The sequence below is a fragment of the Heterodontus francisci genome, chromosome 9, assembly GCF_036365525.1.
Source record: "Heterodontus francisci isolate sHetFra1 chromosome 9, sHetFra1.hap1, whole genome shotgun sequence".
Taxonomy (NCBI): domain Eukaryota; kingdom Metazoa; phylum Chordata; class Chondrichthyes; order Heterodontiformes; family Heterodontidae; genus Heterodontus; species Heterodontus francisci.
The window spans coordinates 55,967,347-55,981,817 of record NC_090379.1 but is presented as its reverse complement, the minus strand read 5'-3'; the positions used below and the strand labels follow the sequence as shown (position 1 = coordinate 55,981,817).

General features: G+C 40.6%; 1 protein-coding gene across 3 annotated transcripts in view; it reads left to right on the top strand.

Annotated features, from left to right (window-relative positions):
- fermt2 (FERM domain containing kindlin 2) overlaps nt 1-14,471 on the top strand; it is a 143,629-nt gene that overhangs the window by 70,007 nt on the left and 59,151 nt on the right. For 2 of the 3 annotated variants that reach the window (XM_068039141.1, XM_068039140.1), the window contains exons 5-8: nt 10,272-10,304; nt 10,519-10,744; nt 10,842-10,944; nt 12,509-12,616. In XM_068039141.1, the coding sequence (XP_067895242.1) occupies nt 10,272-10,304; nt 10,519-10,744; nt 10,842-10,944; nt 12,509-12,616 (470 nt within the window). The remainder of the gene's footprint in view (nt 1-10,271; nt 10,305-10,518; nt 10,745-10,841; nt 10,945-12,508; nt 12,617-14,471) is intronic. The other variant, XM_068039142.1, reaches the window with a different exon arrangement.

The following is a 14,471-nucleotide window of genomic DNA, read 5'->3' as shown; positions in this document are numbered from 1 at the left end:
AGGAAGAAGAAGGCTTATGTTAGGATGAGACGTGAAGGCTCAGTTAGGGCGCTTGAGAGTTACAAGCTAGCCAGGAAGGATCTAAAGGGAGAGATAAGAAGAGCAAGGAGAGGACACGAGAAGTCATTGGCGGATAGGATCAAAGAAAACCCTAAGGCTTTCTATAGGTATATCAGGAATAAAAGAATGACTAGAGTTAGATTAGGGCCAATCAAGGATAGTAGTGGGAAGTTGTGTGTGGAAGCGGAGGAGATAGGGGAAGTGTTCAATGAATATTTTTCGTCAGTATTTACAGTAGAGAAAGAAAATGTTGTCGAGGAGAATACTGAGATACAGACTACTAGGCTAGATGGGATTGAGGTTCACAAGGAGGAGGTGTTAGCAATTTTGGAAAGTGTGAAAATAGGTAAGTCCCCTGGGCCAGATGGGATTTATCCTAGGATTCTCTGGGAAGCCAGGGAGGAGATTGCAGAGCCTTTGTCCTTGATTTTTATGTCGTCATTGTCGACAGGAATAGTGCCGGAAGACTGGAGGATAGCAAATGTTGTCCCCTTGTTCAAGAAGGGGAGTAGAGACAGCCCTGGTAATTATAGACCTGTGAGCCTTACCTCGGTTGTGGGTAAAATGTTGGAAAAGGTTATAAGAGATAGGATTTATAATCATCTTGAAAAGAATAAGTTCATTAGAGATAGTCAGCACGGTTTTGTGAAGGGTAGGTCGTGCCTCACAAACCTCATTGAGTTTTTTGACAAGGTGACCAAACAGGTGGATGAGGGTAAAGCCGTGGATGTGGTCTATATGGATTTCAGTAAGGCGTTTGATAAAGTTCCCCACAGTAGGCTATTGCAGAAAATACAGAAGTATGGGATTGAAGGTGAATTAGTGCTTTGGATCAGAAATTGGCTAGCTGAAAGAAGACAGAGGGTGGTGGTTGATGGTAAATGTTCATCCTGGAGTATAGTTTCTCGTGGTGTACCGCAAGGATCTGTTTTGGGGCCACTGCTGTTTGTCATTTTTATAAATGACCTGGATGAGGGTGTAGAAGGGTGGGTTAGTAAATTTGCGGATGACACGAAGGTCGGTGGAGTTGTGGATAGTGCGGAAGGATGTTGTAGGTTACAGAGGGACATAGATAGGCTGCAGAGCTGGGCTGAGAGATGGCAAATGGAGTTTAATGCGGAAAAGTGTGAGGTGATTCACTTCGGAAGGAGTAACAGGATTGCAGAATACTGGGCTAATGGGAAGATTCTTGGTAGTGTAGATGAGCAGAGAGATCTTGGTGTCCAGGTACATAAAGCCCTGAAAGTTGCCACCCAGGGTAATAGAGCTGTTTAGAAGGCATATGGTGTGTTAGCTTTTATTAGTAGGGGGATCGAGTTTAGGAGCCACGATGTCATGCTGCAGCTGTACAGAACTCTGGTGCGGCCGCACCTAGAGTATTGCGTGCAGTTCTGGTCACCGCATTATAGGAAGGATGTGGAAGCTTTGGAAAAGGTGCAGAGGAGATTTACTAGGATGTTGCCTGGTATGGAGGGAAGGTCTTACGAGGAAAGGCTGAGAGACTTGAGGTTGTTTTCGTTAGAGAGAAGGAGGAGAAGAGGTGACTTAATAGAGACATACAAGATAATCAGAGGGTTAGATAGGGTGGATAGTGAGAGTCTTTTTCCTCGGATGAGGATGGCAAACACGAGGGGACATAGCTTTAAGTTGAGGGGTGATAGATATAGGACAGATGTCAGAGGTAGTTTCTTTACACAGAGAGTAGTAGGGGCGTGGAACGCCCTGCCTGCAACAGTAGTAGACTCGCCAACTTTAAGGGCATTTAAGTGGTCATTGGATAGACATATGGATGAAAATGGAATAGTGTAGGTCAGATGGTTTCACAGGTCGGCGCAACATCGAGGGCTGAAGGGCCTGTACTGCGCTGTTATGTTCTATGTTCTAAGATGCAGTTTTAAAAATAAAGGGGTCTCCCATTTAAGATTGAGATGAGCAGAATTTTTTTTTTCTCTGAAGGCGGAGTGTCTTTGGAACTCTCTTTTCCCAGAGTGGTGGAGGCAGGGTCATTTGAATATTTTTAAGGCAGCGATAGATAAATTCTTGACTAACAAGGGAGTCGAAGGGTATCGGGTAGGCGGGAAAGTGGAGTTGGGGGCGGCAATCAGATCAGCCATGACCTTATTAAATGGTGGAGCAGGCTCAAAGGAGCTGAATGGCCTACTCCTGTTCCTAACTCGTATGTTCATACAAGTATAAAGTGCTGCATGTAGAAAGAAAAAATAGACAACTGCCATACTGCTGGAATGGTGTTCAGACATTGAAGGATGAAGCTGAAAGAGACTTAGAGGAAATTGATTCTAAACATCGCCAATCAATGCAGAGCAGCAATCAAAACCAATGGGATGCTAAAATGCACAGCTAAAACTGTACCGTCTAAGCCAGAAGAGGTAATGATCAAACTTTATAATGCCCGAGTTAGACTGTACCTTGAATGCTGCATTCAGTTATGGTCACCAAGAGACATTCAAGCAGTGGAGCCAATGCAAGTAAGAGCCAGAAGGCTAATCCACTGTATCAGAAGTATAAGGTATGAGTAAAGACTGAAGAACCTTGTGTTCACTATGGAAGGGGAGCATCTGAGAGGTGACATTAGAGAAATATAAGGAATTAACCAGGCACATTATTTTAAATTAAACTATGGTAATAGAATTGGGGACACTGGTTCAGACCCATAAAAGATACTTTTTAGAATAAATAACGAAAACATTTTCTTACAAGAATGATCAACGTACAGAATAAACTCCTAGATGGAGTAGTGAAGGCAAAAACTCAACTCATTTAAGAAACAATTTGATGCTATAAGTTTTTTTTTATCTGGGGGGAGTCGAATAATAGAATGGTTCCTTCTCGTGCTGTCACCATTCAGCCCATTGTGTCCGTGCTGCTTTTCTGCAAATGAAATTCTGCTAGTTCCCCCCGCAAGCCCTGCAATTTTTTTTATCTCGTACTTATCCAATTCCCTTTTGCAGTCACAAATGAATCTGCCTCCACCACACACTCAGGCAGTGCATTCCAGATCCTAATCACTTGCTGCGTTAAAAAAAAAAAAAATTGCCTCATGGGACGGCGCAGTGGTTAGGGGCGGCACAGTGAGCAGTGGTTAGCATCGCAGCCTCACAGCTCCAGTGACCCAGGTTCAATTCTGGGTACTGCCTGTGTGGAGTTTGCAAGTTCTCCCTGTGTCTGCGTGGGTTTCCTCCGGGTGCTCCGGTTTCCTCCCACATGCCAAAGACTTGCAGGTTGATAGGTAAATTGGCCATTATAAATTGCTTCTAGTATAGGTAGGTGGTAGGGAAATATAGGGACAGGTGGGGATGTGGTAGGAATATGGAATTAGTGTAGGATTAGTATAAATGGGTGGTTGATGATCGGCACAGACTCGGTGGGCCGAAGGGCCTGTTTCAGTGCTGTATCTCTAACTAACTAATGTCGCCTTTGCTTCTTTTACCATTCACCTTAAATCCGTGTCCTCTGGTTCTCGACCCTTTCGCCAATGGGAACAGTTTCTCCTCATCTACTGAAAGTTGGTAAATCACCTGGATCTGATGATCTACATCCCAGAGTGTTGAAAGAGATGGCTATAGAGATGGTGAATGTGCTGGTCATCTTCCAAAATTCTATAGATTCTGGAACAGATCCTGCAGATTGGAAGGTGGTAAATGTAACCCCACTACTTAAGAAAGGAGGGAGAGAGAAAACTGGGAACTTACAGACCTGTTAGCCTGACATCGGTAGTAGGGAAAATGCTGGAATCTATTATAAAGGATATGATAACTGGATACTTAGAAAATAATGGTAGCATTGGGCAGAGTCAACATGGATTTGTGAAAGGGAAATTGTGTTTGACAAACCTGTTGGAGTTTTTTGAGGAAGTAATGAGCGTAGATCAGGGGGAATCAGTGAATGTGGTGTATTTGGATTTTCAGAAGGTTTTCGATAAGATCCCACACAGGAGGCTAGTACGCAAAATTAGAGCACATGGGATTAGGGGTAATGTACTGGCATAGCTTGAGAATTGGTTAACAGACCAAAAACAGTCGGGATAAACTGATCAGTCTCTGGTTGGCAGGCTGTGACTAGTGGAGTACTGCAAGGATCAGTGCTTGGGCCCCAGCTATTCACAATCTGTCAATAATTTGGAGGTGGGGATAATATGTACTACTTCCATGTTTGCTGATGACACAAAACTAGGTGGGAATGTGAGTTGTGAGGAGGATGCAAAGATGCTTCAAGGAGATTTAGATAGGCTAAATGAATGGGCAAGAGCATAGCTGACGGAATATAATGTTGGAAAAATGTGAAGTTATGCACTTTGGTAGAAAAAAAAGTATTTCTTAAATGGCGAAAGATTGGGAAGTGTTGACGTCCAAAGGGATCTGGGCGTCCTTGTTCATAAGTCACTGAAAGCTAATTTGCAGGTGCAGCAAGCAGTTGGGAAGGCAAGTGGTATGTTGGCCTTTATTGCAGGAAGATTTGAGTACAGGAGTAAAGAAGTCTTGCTGCAATTGTATAGAACTTTTTGAGACCTGCACCTGGAGTATTGTGTACAGTTTTGGTCTCTGTACCTAAGGAAGGATATACTTGCCATGGAGGATGTGAAACGAAGGTTCACCAGACATCCCTGGGATGGCAGGATTGTCCTATGAGGAGAGATTGAGAAGACTGGGCCTATATTATCTAGAATTTAGAATGAGAAGTGATCTCATTGAAGCATACAAAATGCTTACAGGGCTTGACAGGGTGGATGCAGGCAGCATGTTTCCCCTTGCTGGGGGTTCTAGAACTGGGGACACACTCTTGGAATAAGCGGTAGGCCAATTAGAACTGAGATGAGGAATTTCTTTACAGAGGATGGTGAATGTTTGGAATTCTCTACCCCAAAGGCTTTGGAGGCTCAGTCATTCAAGACGGAGATTGATACCTTTTTAATATCACTAAATCTATCAAGGGATACGGGGATAGTGCTGGAAAATGGCGTTGAGGTAGAGGATCAGCCATGAATTAGTTGAATGGTGGAGCAGGCTCGAGGGGCCGAATAGCCTACGCATGCTCCTGCTCCTATATCCTATGTTCCTATGTCTAGAGGCCACATGTGATTTTGAACGTTTCTATCAAATCTCCTCTCAACCTTCTCTGTTATAAGAACCACATCTTCTCCAATTTATCCTCATAACTGAAGTCTCTCGTCCCTGGAACCATTCAGATAAATCTTTTTTTTTCATACTCAAGCTTTCGTGTCCTTTCTAAAGTGCAGTGCTCTGAATTGGACACAATACTCCAGTTGAGGCCAAACTAGTATTTTACAAAGGTTCTTCATAACTTCCTTGCTTTTGTACTCCGTGCCTCTGTTTATAAAGCCCAGGATCCTATATGCCTTTTTTGGCACTTTCTCGACCTTCCCTGTCAACTTCAACGATTTATGCACATATACCCCTAGGTATCTGTTACTGTACCACCTTTAGAATTGTACCCTTTAGATTGTATTGCCTCGCCTCATCGTTTTTCCTACAAAAATGTATCGCTTCACAGTTCTCCACCAGCCTGTCTGTCCCCTTGAAGTCTATCGCTATCCTCCTTGCAGTTCACAATACTTCAATTTTTGTGTCATCTGCAAATTTTGAAATTGTGTTCTGTACACCCAAGCCCGGTTGCATTCATATAGATCAAGAAAAGCAGTGGTCCTAGTACTGACCCCGGGGCACTGCACTGTATAGCTTTCCTCAGTCTGAAAAACGACCGTACTGTTTCCTGTTACTCGGCCATCTTTTTATACTTGTTGCCACTGTCACTTTTATTCCATGAGCTTCAACTTTGCTGACCTGCTTATTAGTAAGTCCATTGACACCGCATCAACCGCATTACCATAGAAACATAGAAAATAGGAGCAGGAGTAGGCCATTCGGCCCTTCGAGCCTGCTCCGCCATTCATTATGATCATGGCCGATCATCCAACTCAGTAACCTGTTCCTGCTTTCGCCCCATGTCCTTTGATCCCTTTAAACCCAAGAGCTATATCTAACTCCTTCTTGAAAACATACAATTTACTTTTGCGCCAGACAGGAATAAACAATTGTTGTAGTTTATCCATGTGCTCTTTGAACCCTCATCAACCCTTTCTGTTACCTCATGGGGGAAAAAAATCAAGTTAGTTAAACACACTTTGACAAATCCCTGTTGGCTTTCCTTAATTAAGATGGCTCTGGATGGAAGAATCAGGTTGGGCCAGCTGCCTTCCTCATCCATAATGAACTTGTGATCTTGGATGTCGTACAGATTTCCTATTTTTATATTTGCTGCTGTGGTTGGATGTTGCACCTAATTAGGTCATAAATAGCCAGATAGTAGCTTGGCCCTGTGATTTATTTCTTCATGTAGTTTTCTAAAGTTCCATTCTGACATTTTGGCTTATTTGTGTTAATTTCATCTGGTGTGTTAAATTTTGCAGTCAACTGTTGGCTGCTTAACACTGGCACTTGATTTCCTAAAGGTCTTAAAGGAAAGTTTTTTTTTTTTAATGAACAAAAATATAATATTGTTGCAGGAAATGGTAGTAACAGTTCAGTAGTACTCCTTCCCCTCTACAGAGAACTAATCTGAAGTTGAGGGATGTTTGAGAGTTAGTTGTACAAACGCTGACTCTGCACATAGCTAGAGAGAGAAAGGTGTAAACAAAGCTGTCATTTACTTTTTAGACAAAGATAAATCTGGACAGATCTTTTGAAACCTGAACTATGTTTGTTAGCATGCAGGTGTAGGAAAGTTTTTAGGATTGTTTCTCAATCTTCAAATGAAGTCAACTTCTGCATTCCACATAATAACATCTAGATTTGGGGTGGGGGTGGTGTTGGTGGTAAGGAATGCAGTGTGATGGATATTTTTTTTTTAGAGATTTCTAGTTTTGGCATGTTGCCCATGTGATCCTCCCTTTTCCAGCTGTGTAAAGATGTCTTCCTTCATCTATCTCACCATTATGTAAGTTTGGAACAGGGAGAGGGGAAATCAGTGATAACTAACAGAATTATGTCATGAATTACAAAATGGTACTTCCAATAAGAGGGACTGTGGAGCAAGGTGGATGGTAATCGGAGCATGTTTTGGTTTCAAGAGTTAAAGTTTTGTACTGAGAATTCTTTCCAGAATGTAAAATAGAACTGTCTGGCAGGTGTTTAGGTGGAAGAAAGTGTTATGTAATTATTGTAACCAACCCATCACTGAACAGATGGTTTGAACGATTTCAGGCAAACTATAAGTTTCTTCCTGATTTAGGTTCGTCAAACAAAGGCAAAGATGTCCTTGTCTAATTGAACTATAAGTAACAGGATTTAAATTCCCCTCTTTTCAGGGAGCTCTTCTGCAGTGCCTAAATAAATTAATTGTTCATTTTGGCAGGGTGTATCATTTTAGATTATCTGAGCTCCACATTCAAACTGTTTCATTTGAAGTTGGTAAATGCCAGCTCTATACTGCTATAGTATGGATGCTTGTTTCTAGTGCAACACAACAGCTTGCATTTGTATAACCCATTTTGCAGTAAAACGGCCTAAAGCACTTCACAGGGGCATTGTCGAAACAAAATATGACACCAAGCCACGTAAGGAGATATTGGGGAGATGACCAAAAGCTTGGTCACAGAACTCCAGTGCTGGAGCAGTTAAAGTCAGGGATTGACTGGCTTGAGGCCAGAATTGGAAGAGTGCAGATATTTCTCAGGGTTATAGGTCCGGAGAAGGTTACTTCTCTGCGCCAGTAATAATGCAAACGTGACTTGTTTTCCATTTTTGGCAAGGTAAGTGCTGTAGCATTACCTGGGGTTTATACTGGACTGTAATCAGACTATTTTTAAACATGAATGCCTGGAAACTACTGAAAGTGATATTAGAATTTGTACACATAACCTATTTGTAGGATGATCTTTGTTTATTTTGAAGGAAGTCACACCTATTAAAATAGATGAGTAACAGATTTGTTAAGTGTTCATATCCTAATATTGCAAACTGTAGGCTATTTATCTGGATGAAGACCAGCTTTGCACTTTTACCAGTAAAAAGCAGAAAACGCCACTGGTTCTTTCTAATATTAGAAACTTAATCAGCATTCTGACACTGATCAGAGCTCGGTGTATCCATTTAAGCAAATGTGAAAAGTTCTGCTTTGTCTGACTGCAGAGACAATTACATGAACTTCCTTGTCTGGAGAAACTAGGTTGTAACCTGGAATTGGCATCCTTCTTGATGAAGTGCACCCAAAGAATGAAATTCTATATGGGTAATTTGTACCCAGGATCTGATAATGAAGGGTGCACTAGATAAAAGGGTCCACTTGCACAGTAACCAGTGACTTGCCAGTGCTCTGTCAGTTCTTCCCAGTGACAGTCAAAAGATTTAATCAAAGATGAATCCACCAAAGGTGATGACTGGGAGTACTTAAAAAGTGGCTTGACTTTGTGGAGATAAGGGAAGCGAGCTGCTTCCCTTTTTTAAAAAAAAACTATTCAGAAGTTGTTGGTGGAATCTGCCCCCATTAACCTTTGGAGTGAAAGGAGCATCATGGAGAAGGCTAGTGTGAAACAGCGTCAAACCTAAGCTGCGTCCAAATCATCCAAAAGAAAGGTGATACTAAAGGGCTAAAAATCTCATGCTAACCAGGCAACTTACAATGAAATAAAAACAGCATTTTCTGTTTTTATTTCAGATTTCCAGCATCTGCAGTATTTTGCTTTTAACTTACAATGAAGGCAGTCACAGGAACATCTGCAGTATTTAGGGTTGCCAGACAGAATTCACATGGTGGAGACTACACAGCAGCTTGTATATCAGCTCTGGTACCATTGCTTATCTTCCTGCACTACCATAATGAAGCTCAGTATCTCAGACTCAGATTGGCCAGTGCTAAACTTCCTATTAGGAACATTAGAGTCATATTGCATTCCCTGGGACCAAGTTGATCGGAGGCCCAGCTGGTCAAATGAGGTTAAATTAATAAATCAAGTATCAGAACCCATGATGACTGATGCCCCTGGGATAGGCAGAGTCCAATGTACTACTCGTGGTTTAATGAAAAATCTGTTCCTACTGTTAAGTAGAATCTTTGATCAATTTATGCTTTAATCCCAAAAGAACATAAGAAATAGGAGCAGGAGTTTACAATACATCCTGTCAAGCCTGCTGCGCTATTCAGTATGATCTTGGGTGTCAATTGCCCTTTCCCACCCACTCCCCAACAAATAAAACTGAAACAAGTTGGGTTTTGAAGGGGGACAAAGAAACTTACATTTCTAAGGAAACGTTATAAAACTTGAATTAGAAGAATTATGGCTGGTGTTAGGAGGGGATCCATCAGTTATCGGAGGCCATTCTGGTTGGATAGACAGCAAGGCCAAGAGTAAATTTATAATGCAAGAAGGAAAGGTTTTCAGTAACATCAACAAAGGCCCAAATTGTCTTCAAAGGACACATCCCTTTAGATTTTCTGGACATAATCTCATAATTATGTGGAGGATACTTGAATCTGTTTTAATAATTCTTTCAATTTTAACTTGCCTGCTCCTCTTGTCAGAGCAATCTCTCCTAAATATATTTTTCTTGAGGGGGATGAGGTGGAACTTGCATTAAAATAAGGTAGTCATGTATGATGAAACTAATTTAACATGTCTGGTGCATGTCAATGCTGAAGGACATTCAGACATACATATTCAGCCTAGCGCTATAGAAGTCCTTGCATTGGTATTAAAAAAAAAAACAAACACAATTCTTCTGCATTGGATTTTTTTCAGTTTAATCACTCACTTACTTGAACCCTCCTCAAATAGTGATAGCACTAATTTATCTGAAATGTATAGCACATGCCAAAACCAGCATGTATTCAAAATTAGCCATGTTCATTTTTTAAACTTGATTATTTTTTTTTTGTTTGCTGTACGAACTTTCACAATATGCACTTCCTCTAGCAAGTGCCTTTGGTATGGCATCTGAAGGCCCACTAGTTATTTCACTGGTGTTAGCGATGAAGCAGATTCTATAATGGAGACATGATGAATCCTTGGTACAGATAAGTTGATTCATATGAATGTTCTTATCACTGGCTATGTTCTTGCAGCATGATATTGTGCTCTACCTACTCACTCTCTGCTCTGCCTGTTCACTCTGCTATGCCCTGCCTGTTCTGTGCTCTGTCCTGCCCTTCTCATTTCCTCTTGTTTTCCTCTTCTGTAGGCTCTGATGTTCTTTATATTGGTCCATCAAAAGGTAAGCTTTCAACTTATCACAGACTTTGATTAAATGTATTGTTACACTATGGATACCTGTCTGTGCTTTGTTTGATTTTTAGTATTTCCAAAACACAGATTTCCGTAATGATCAGAATTATTGGCTCTGCAGTTTTGCATCATGCTAAACGCTGTATATCCTAACTGATAATTAACCAAATAAAATTATATTTATTTTAATCTCTCTCCTTCAGGAAGTATTTACTCAAGCCCAGGATTGTATAGCAAAACAATGACGCCAACATATGACTCAAGAGATGGTAGTCCACTTTCCCCAACCTCAGCTTGGTTTGGTGATAGTCCTCTGTCAGAAGGCAATCCTGGTGTTCTTGCAGTGAGCCAGCCAATCACCTCTCCAGATATTTTGGCACAGCTATTCAAACCCCAGTCTCTACTTGATAAGGCAAAAACTAATAAAGGGTAAGTCCAGATACTTTTTTGCCTCCTTTTTTTCTTTAGAAAAGTATAAAGTCACCATTGTGTAAATATATTTCAATCTTTGCATGGTTTCTTTTAGATGGCTAGATTCGTCAAGGTCCCTGATGGAGCAAGATGTAAAAGACAATGACGTTTTAATGCTGCGATTCAAATATTACAGTTTCTTTGATTTAAATCCGAAGGTATGATTTCACAAAACTGCATACCATTTTGAAAGGCTCTTTTTATCCTTTTCTGCTGGCTTTTTATTCTGTACTTCAAAGGATATTTTTAGTAAGTATTTTACAAGGCAATGCATAATGTGGTAGAGGCCTGCTCGGGTCGGGGAAGAAAAACCCGACCTGAACCCGACAGAACCACATTGGACCGGGGCCCGAGTCCTTCCATTTTTTTTTTTTTTCCGAGCCCGACCTGACCACCGGAATGTTCACTTTACCTACCTTCCGATTCCGAATCCATTTTTCGCTTTTTCAGTTTGTGCAGATGAGCAACAAAAACTATAATTGGACTTGAAAGGTTGTTTTAAAAGATGATGTTTGGAGCCACGAAGTCAGTGATTGGTCACGAGTTAAACAGAAACCCATGGAGTTGTGCCACACAGTACAGTACTGTATGTGTGTAGACTAGAGTCCTGACAGTGATTATTTTATCTTTTTATATAAATACTGTATATTATAATTAATCATTCAGGACCTTCCTAGTCTCTGCATCTCAGCTGCTCACTGGATAAACTTGCAGCACGTATTTCAACCTGTAAAGCAGGAGTCTAAGTAATGTATAATATTTTCTGAGCCTTCGGGCAATTGCTGTGTTTATTTTAAACAATACAGGTACTGGTACAGTGTGGGACAATCTGTCAGGGCACAACTCCATGGGTTTCTGTTTAACTCTTGACCAAACAATCACTGACTTCGTGGCTCCAATCTTCATCCTTTCAAACAACCTTTTAAAGTCCAATTAATACTGCGGGTGCCCAATCCGAGCCGGACCCGGAAGAGTGACTTGACCTGAACCTGACATGTCGTCGGGTCCCATTGGGTTTGGGTCAGGTAGCAGGCCTTTATAATGTGGCAGATTTTTCTGTGCCATTGAAATGCCCATTAAAACTAGTTTATACCACTTATTTTGCACCAGTATACTGAATAATATTATACACACCCTCCAATGTTAAAAGCATTAGAAAGTGTCGGCCTTATTGCATGTTTGATCGCTTCTCTGTGTAACTTTTCCAATTCTGCATGAATATACAAGTTATACTTTATTTACTATGCCACCCAACATGTAACTATTTTAGCTATGTTTACAAAACATTTGTATGACCGCTTCATAAAATACTTAATACTGACACAGTGGAAGGCAAGAATAGGTCACTACCAAGTTCCGGACAAGGTAGGCTCCAGGAATCTGCTTTGACTACTTAAATCTTTCATGTTCCGGTCTTTCTCAGCTCATTTCTGTTACTGACTAACACCAACTTATTTAAAGCAGAAATCTTTGAAATTAAAGAACAACATTTGATTTAAAATATGTAATTAAAAGCAATACTGTTATGGTGGCACAGCACATTACAATGTGATGACTTTCATAGTTTAGAGTTGGAGTGGGTATTAGTCTTAAAATATACCCAAAAAGATTTTTAAAATATCTGCAGTAACAATTTTTTTATTCTTTATGCTACGACACAAAAATACTTGTTTGTACAAAGTTGTGACAATTCTAAACATTTGTTTTATTTTGAAATTTCAGTATGATGCAGTGAGGATCAACCAACTTTTTGAACAAGCTAAATGGTGTATTCTTTTGGAAGAAATTGAATGCACAGAGGAGGAAATGATGATGTTTGCTGCTTTGCAAGTAAGTAAACATAAGCATAAAGTAAGAAAAATTCAATTTTTCAGTAAAACTGCTACCTCAGATTAATTGTCGCATTAGAAAGTTTTGGTGCTGAGATCTGTTTGTCTAAACTCTGCATATCTTCATCATTCTAGCTATAAACAACTTTGGAACATTTGAGAAGGGCAGAGGCTGCAAAGGAATGGGCACTGTGCCCAGAATGTCATTGGGCAATTCTACATGTTCCATAAAAGCATTTATGAGCACAAACGCACTACAGAATGATGAGATCAGTTTTCTATTTTTAATGTATGCTTGAGCAAAACTACTCTACATAATTCTGAAATGAGAAATCGATTTAACTAAATTAGTGTGGTTCCTAGCTTTTTGTCTTGGAATTTGTGTTCTTGTATATATTTAAGTAGGACATAATTTTTCGACCGTGCAGGTGGTGATACTAAATTATCTGGTCAGAATATTTGCCATTTAAGGTGGGATCTAGGCACAGCATTGTCTTCAGATTCCAGGACTGGCCGCCATAGCCATACCTGTGATAGCTAAAGTATAACTCCTTGTGCAATTTCATTATTCCAGTACTTTCCACTAACCTGGGCAGTCTGGTTATAACGAGATGTGCAATGAGGCTCCTAAGACGAATGCTATTGAATTATTACTGCAGTCTTCTTATCCACCCCTTCCCTTGGTGATCAATGTTTACCTTAACATTTGGGGCGTGCAGCTAGAGGAGGCCTGGATCTAGATTATGTGTTCCCCACCATACAGCTATTATAAACATAGACCATGATTTTCCAGCATAATGATGGTATATTTGGGGTGGTCTCCAACTAATTTGGTGTCAATCAGCATTTTTACCAAAAGCGGAGACAGATGCTTCTTGCACCCACTGCCTTCCATGCAGATGCTGCTGAAAGAGGTTGGAATGGCAAGGTGACATCAACCAGCATGCAGAGCATTTAGTTGAGGGTATGGACATTCCACATGATACCAGGTACGCGGAGAAACTTGATTCCGTCTGAACAACCTCAGCATTTCCAGATGTGGTACTGTTGAAACTTCACAAACCTTCCTGCTCACAGTGGCACAGAATCCTAGTGGGGATAGAGTCGAGTTTCTGGAGTGGGAACTTGGTGTGTAATCTTTATCTTGTGAGAAGCAAACCTAGAAGGACAGAGAAGTTTCCAAAATATCAGTTGCTGTGGTGTTTTGAACTGGAGTCAAGGCACCCAAGGCAACAGTCTGCTGGTTTCCTGGAGTAAGTACCTTATCTCTGCTATCCCCTTTTATCCTCCTGTTTTCTACTCTCCACTTCAGTCTTCTCAAAAAGTTCAAGGAGGAGAGAGCAATGTCCCTTTTGCTGGCAGGGGAGGACATGATTTGTTTCACTTTATTTCAGGATCCGCTGGCTCTGGAAGGTTGTGGTTTTTGCCACTCCTTTACATTCAGAAACATTGAAAACACTGAAGGCTCAGTGTGAAAAACAGACAAGATTCATTTATATTGAAATCATAATTATAACCTAGTCCCAATGATTTTGTTTTGCTTACAAATGCTGCTAACTCCAAGTGCACTCTCCTCATTCAGTAAGTGTTCATGTCTCTCTTTGTAAGTTGTACTTGGTATGGGTAGTGTTGGTAACCGTCTATTCGTGTGCAGATATGTGAAAGATTTCTGAAAAGGTGGCCATTAATTCTGAAGGTTAACTTTACTCTGAAACTTGTATGATTCTTGTGTCTTGCACTTAATCTGTTTTTTATTATCCTTTTTATTTCAGCACAAATGGTTTGTGAATTTCATATTTTGAGGTTTATTTTAGTATAGGCTCAGCTATGTTCCTGTATTTCATCATTTCTGCTGA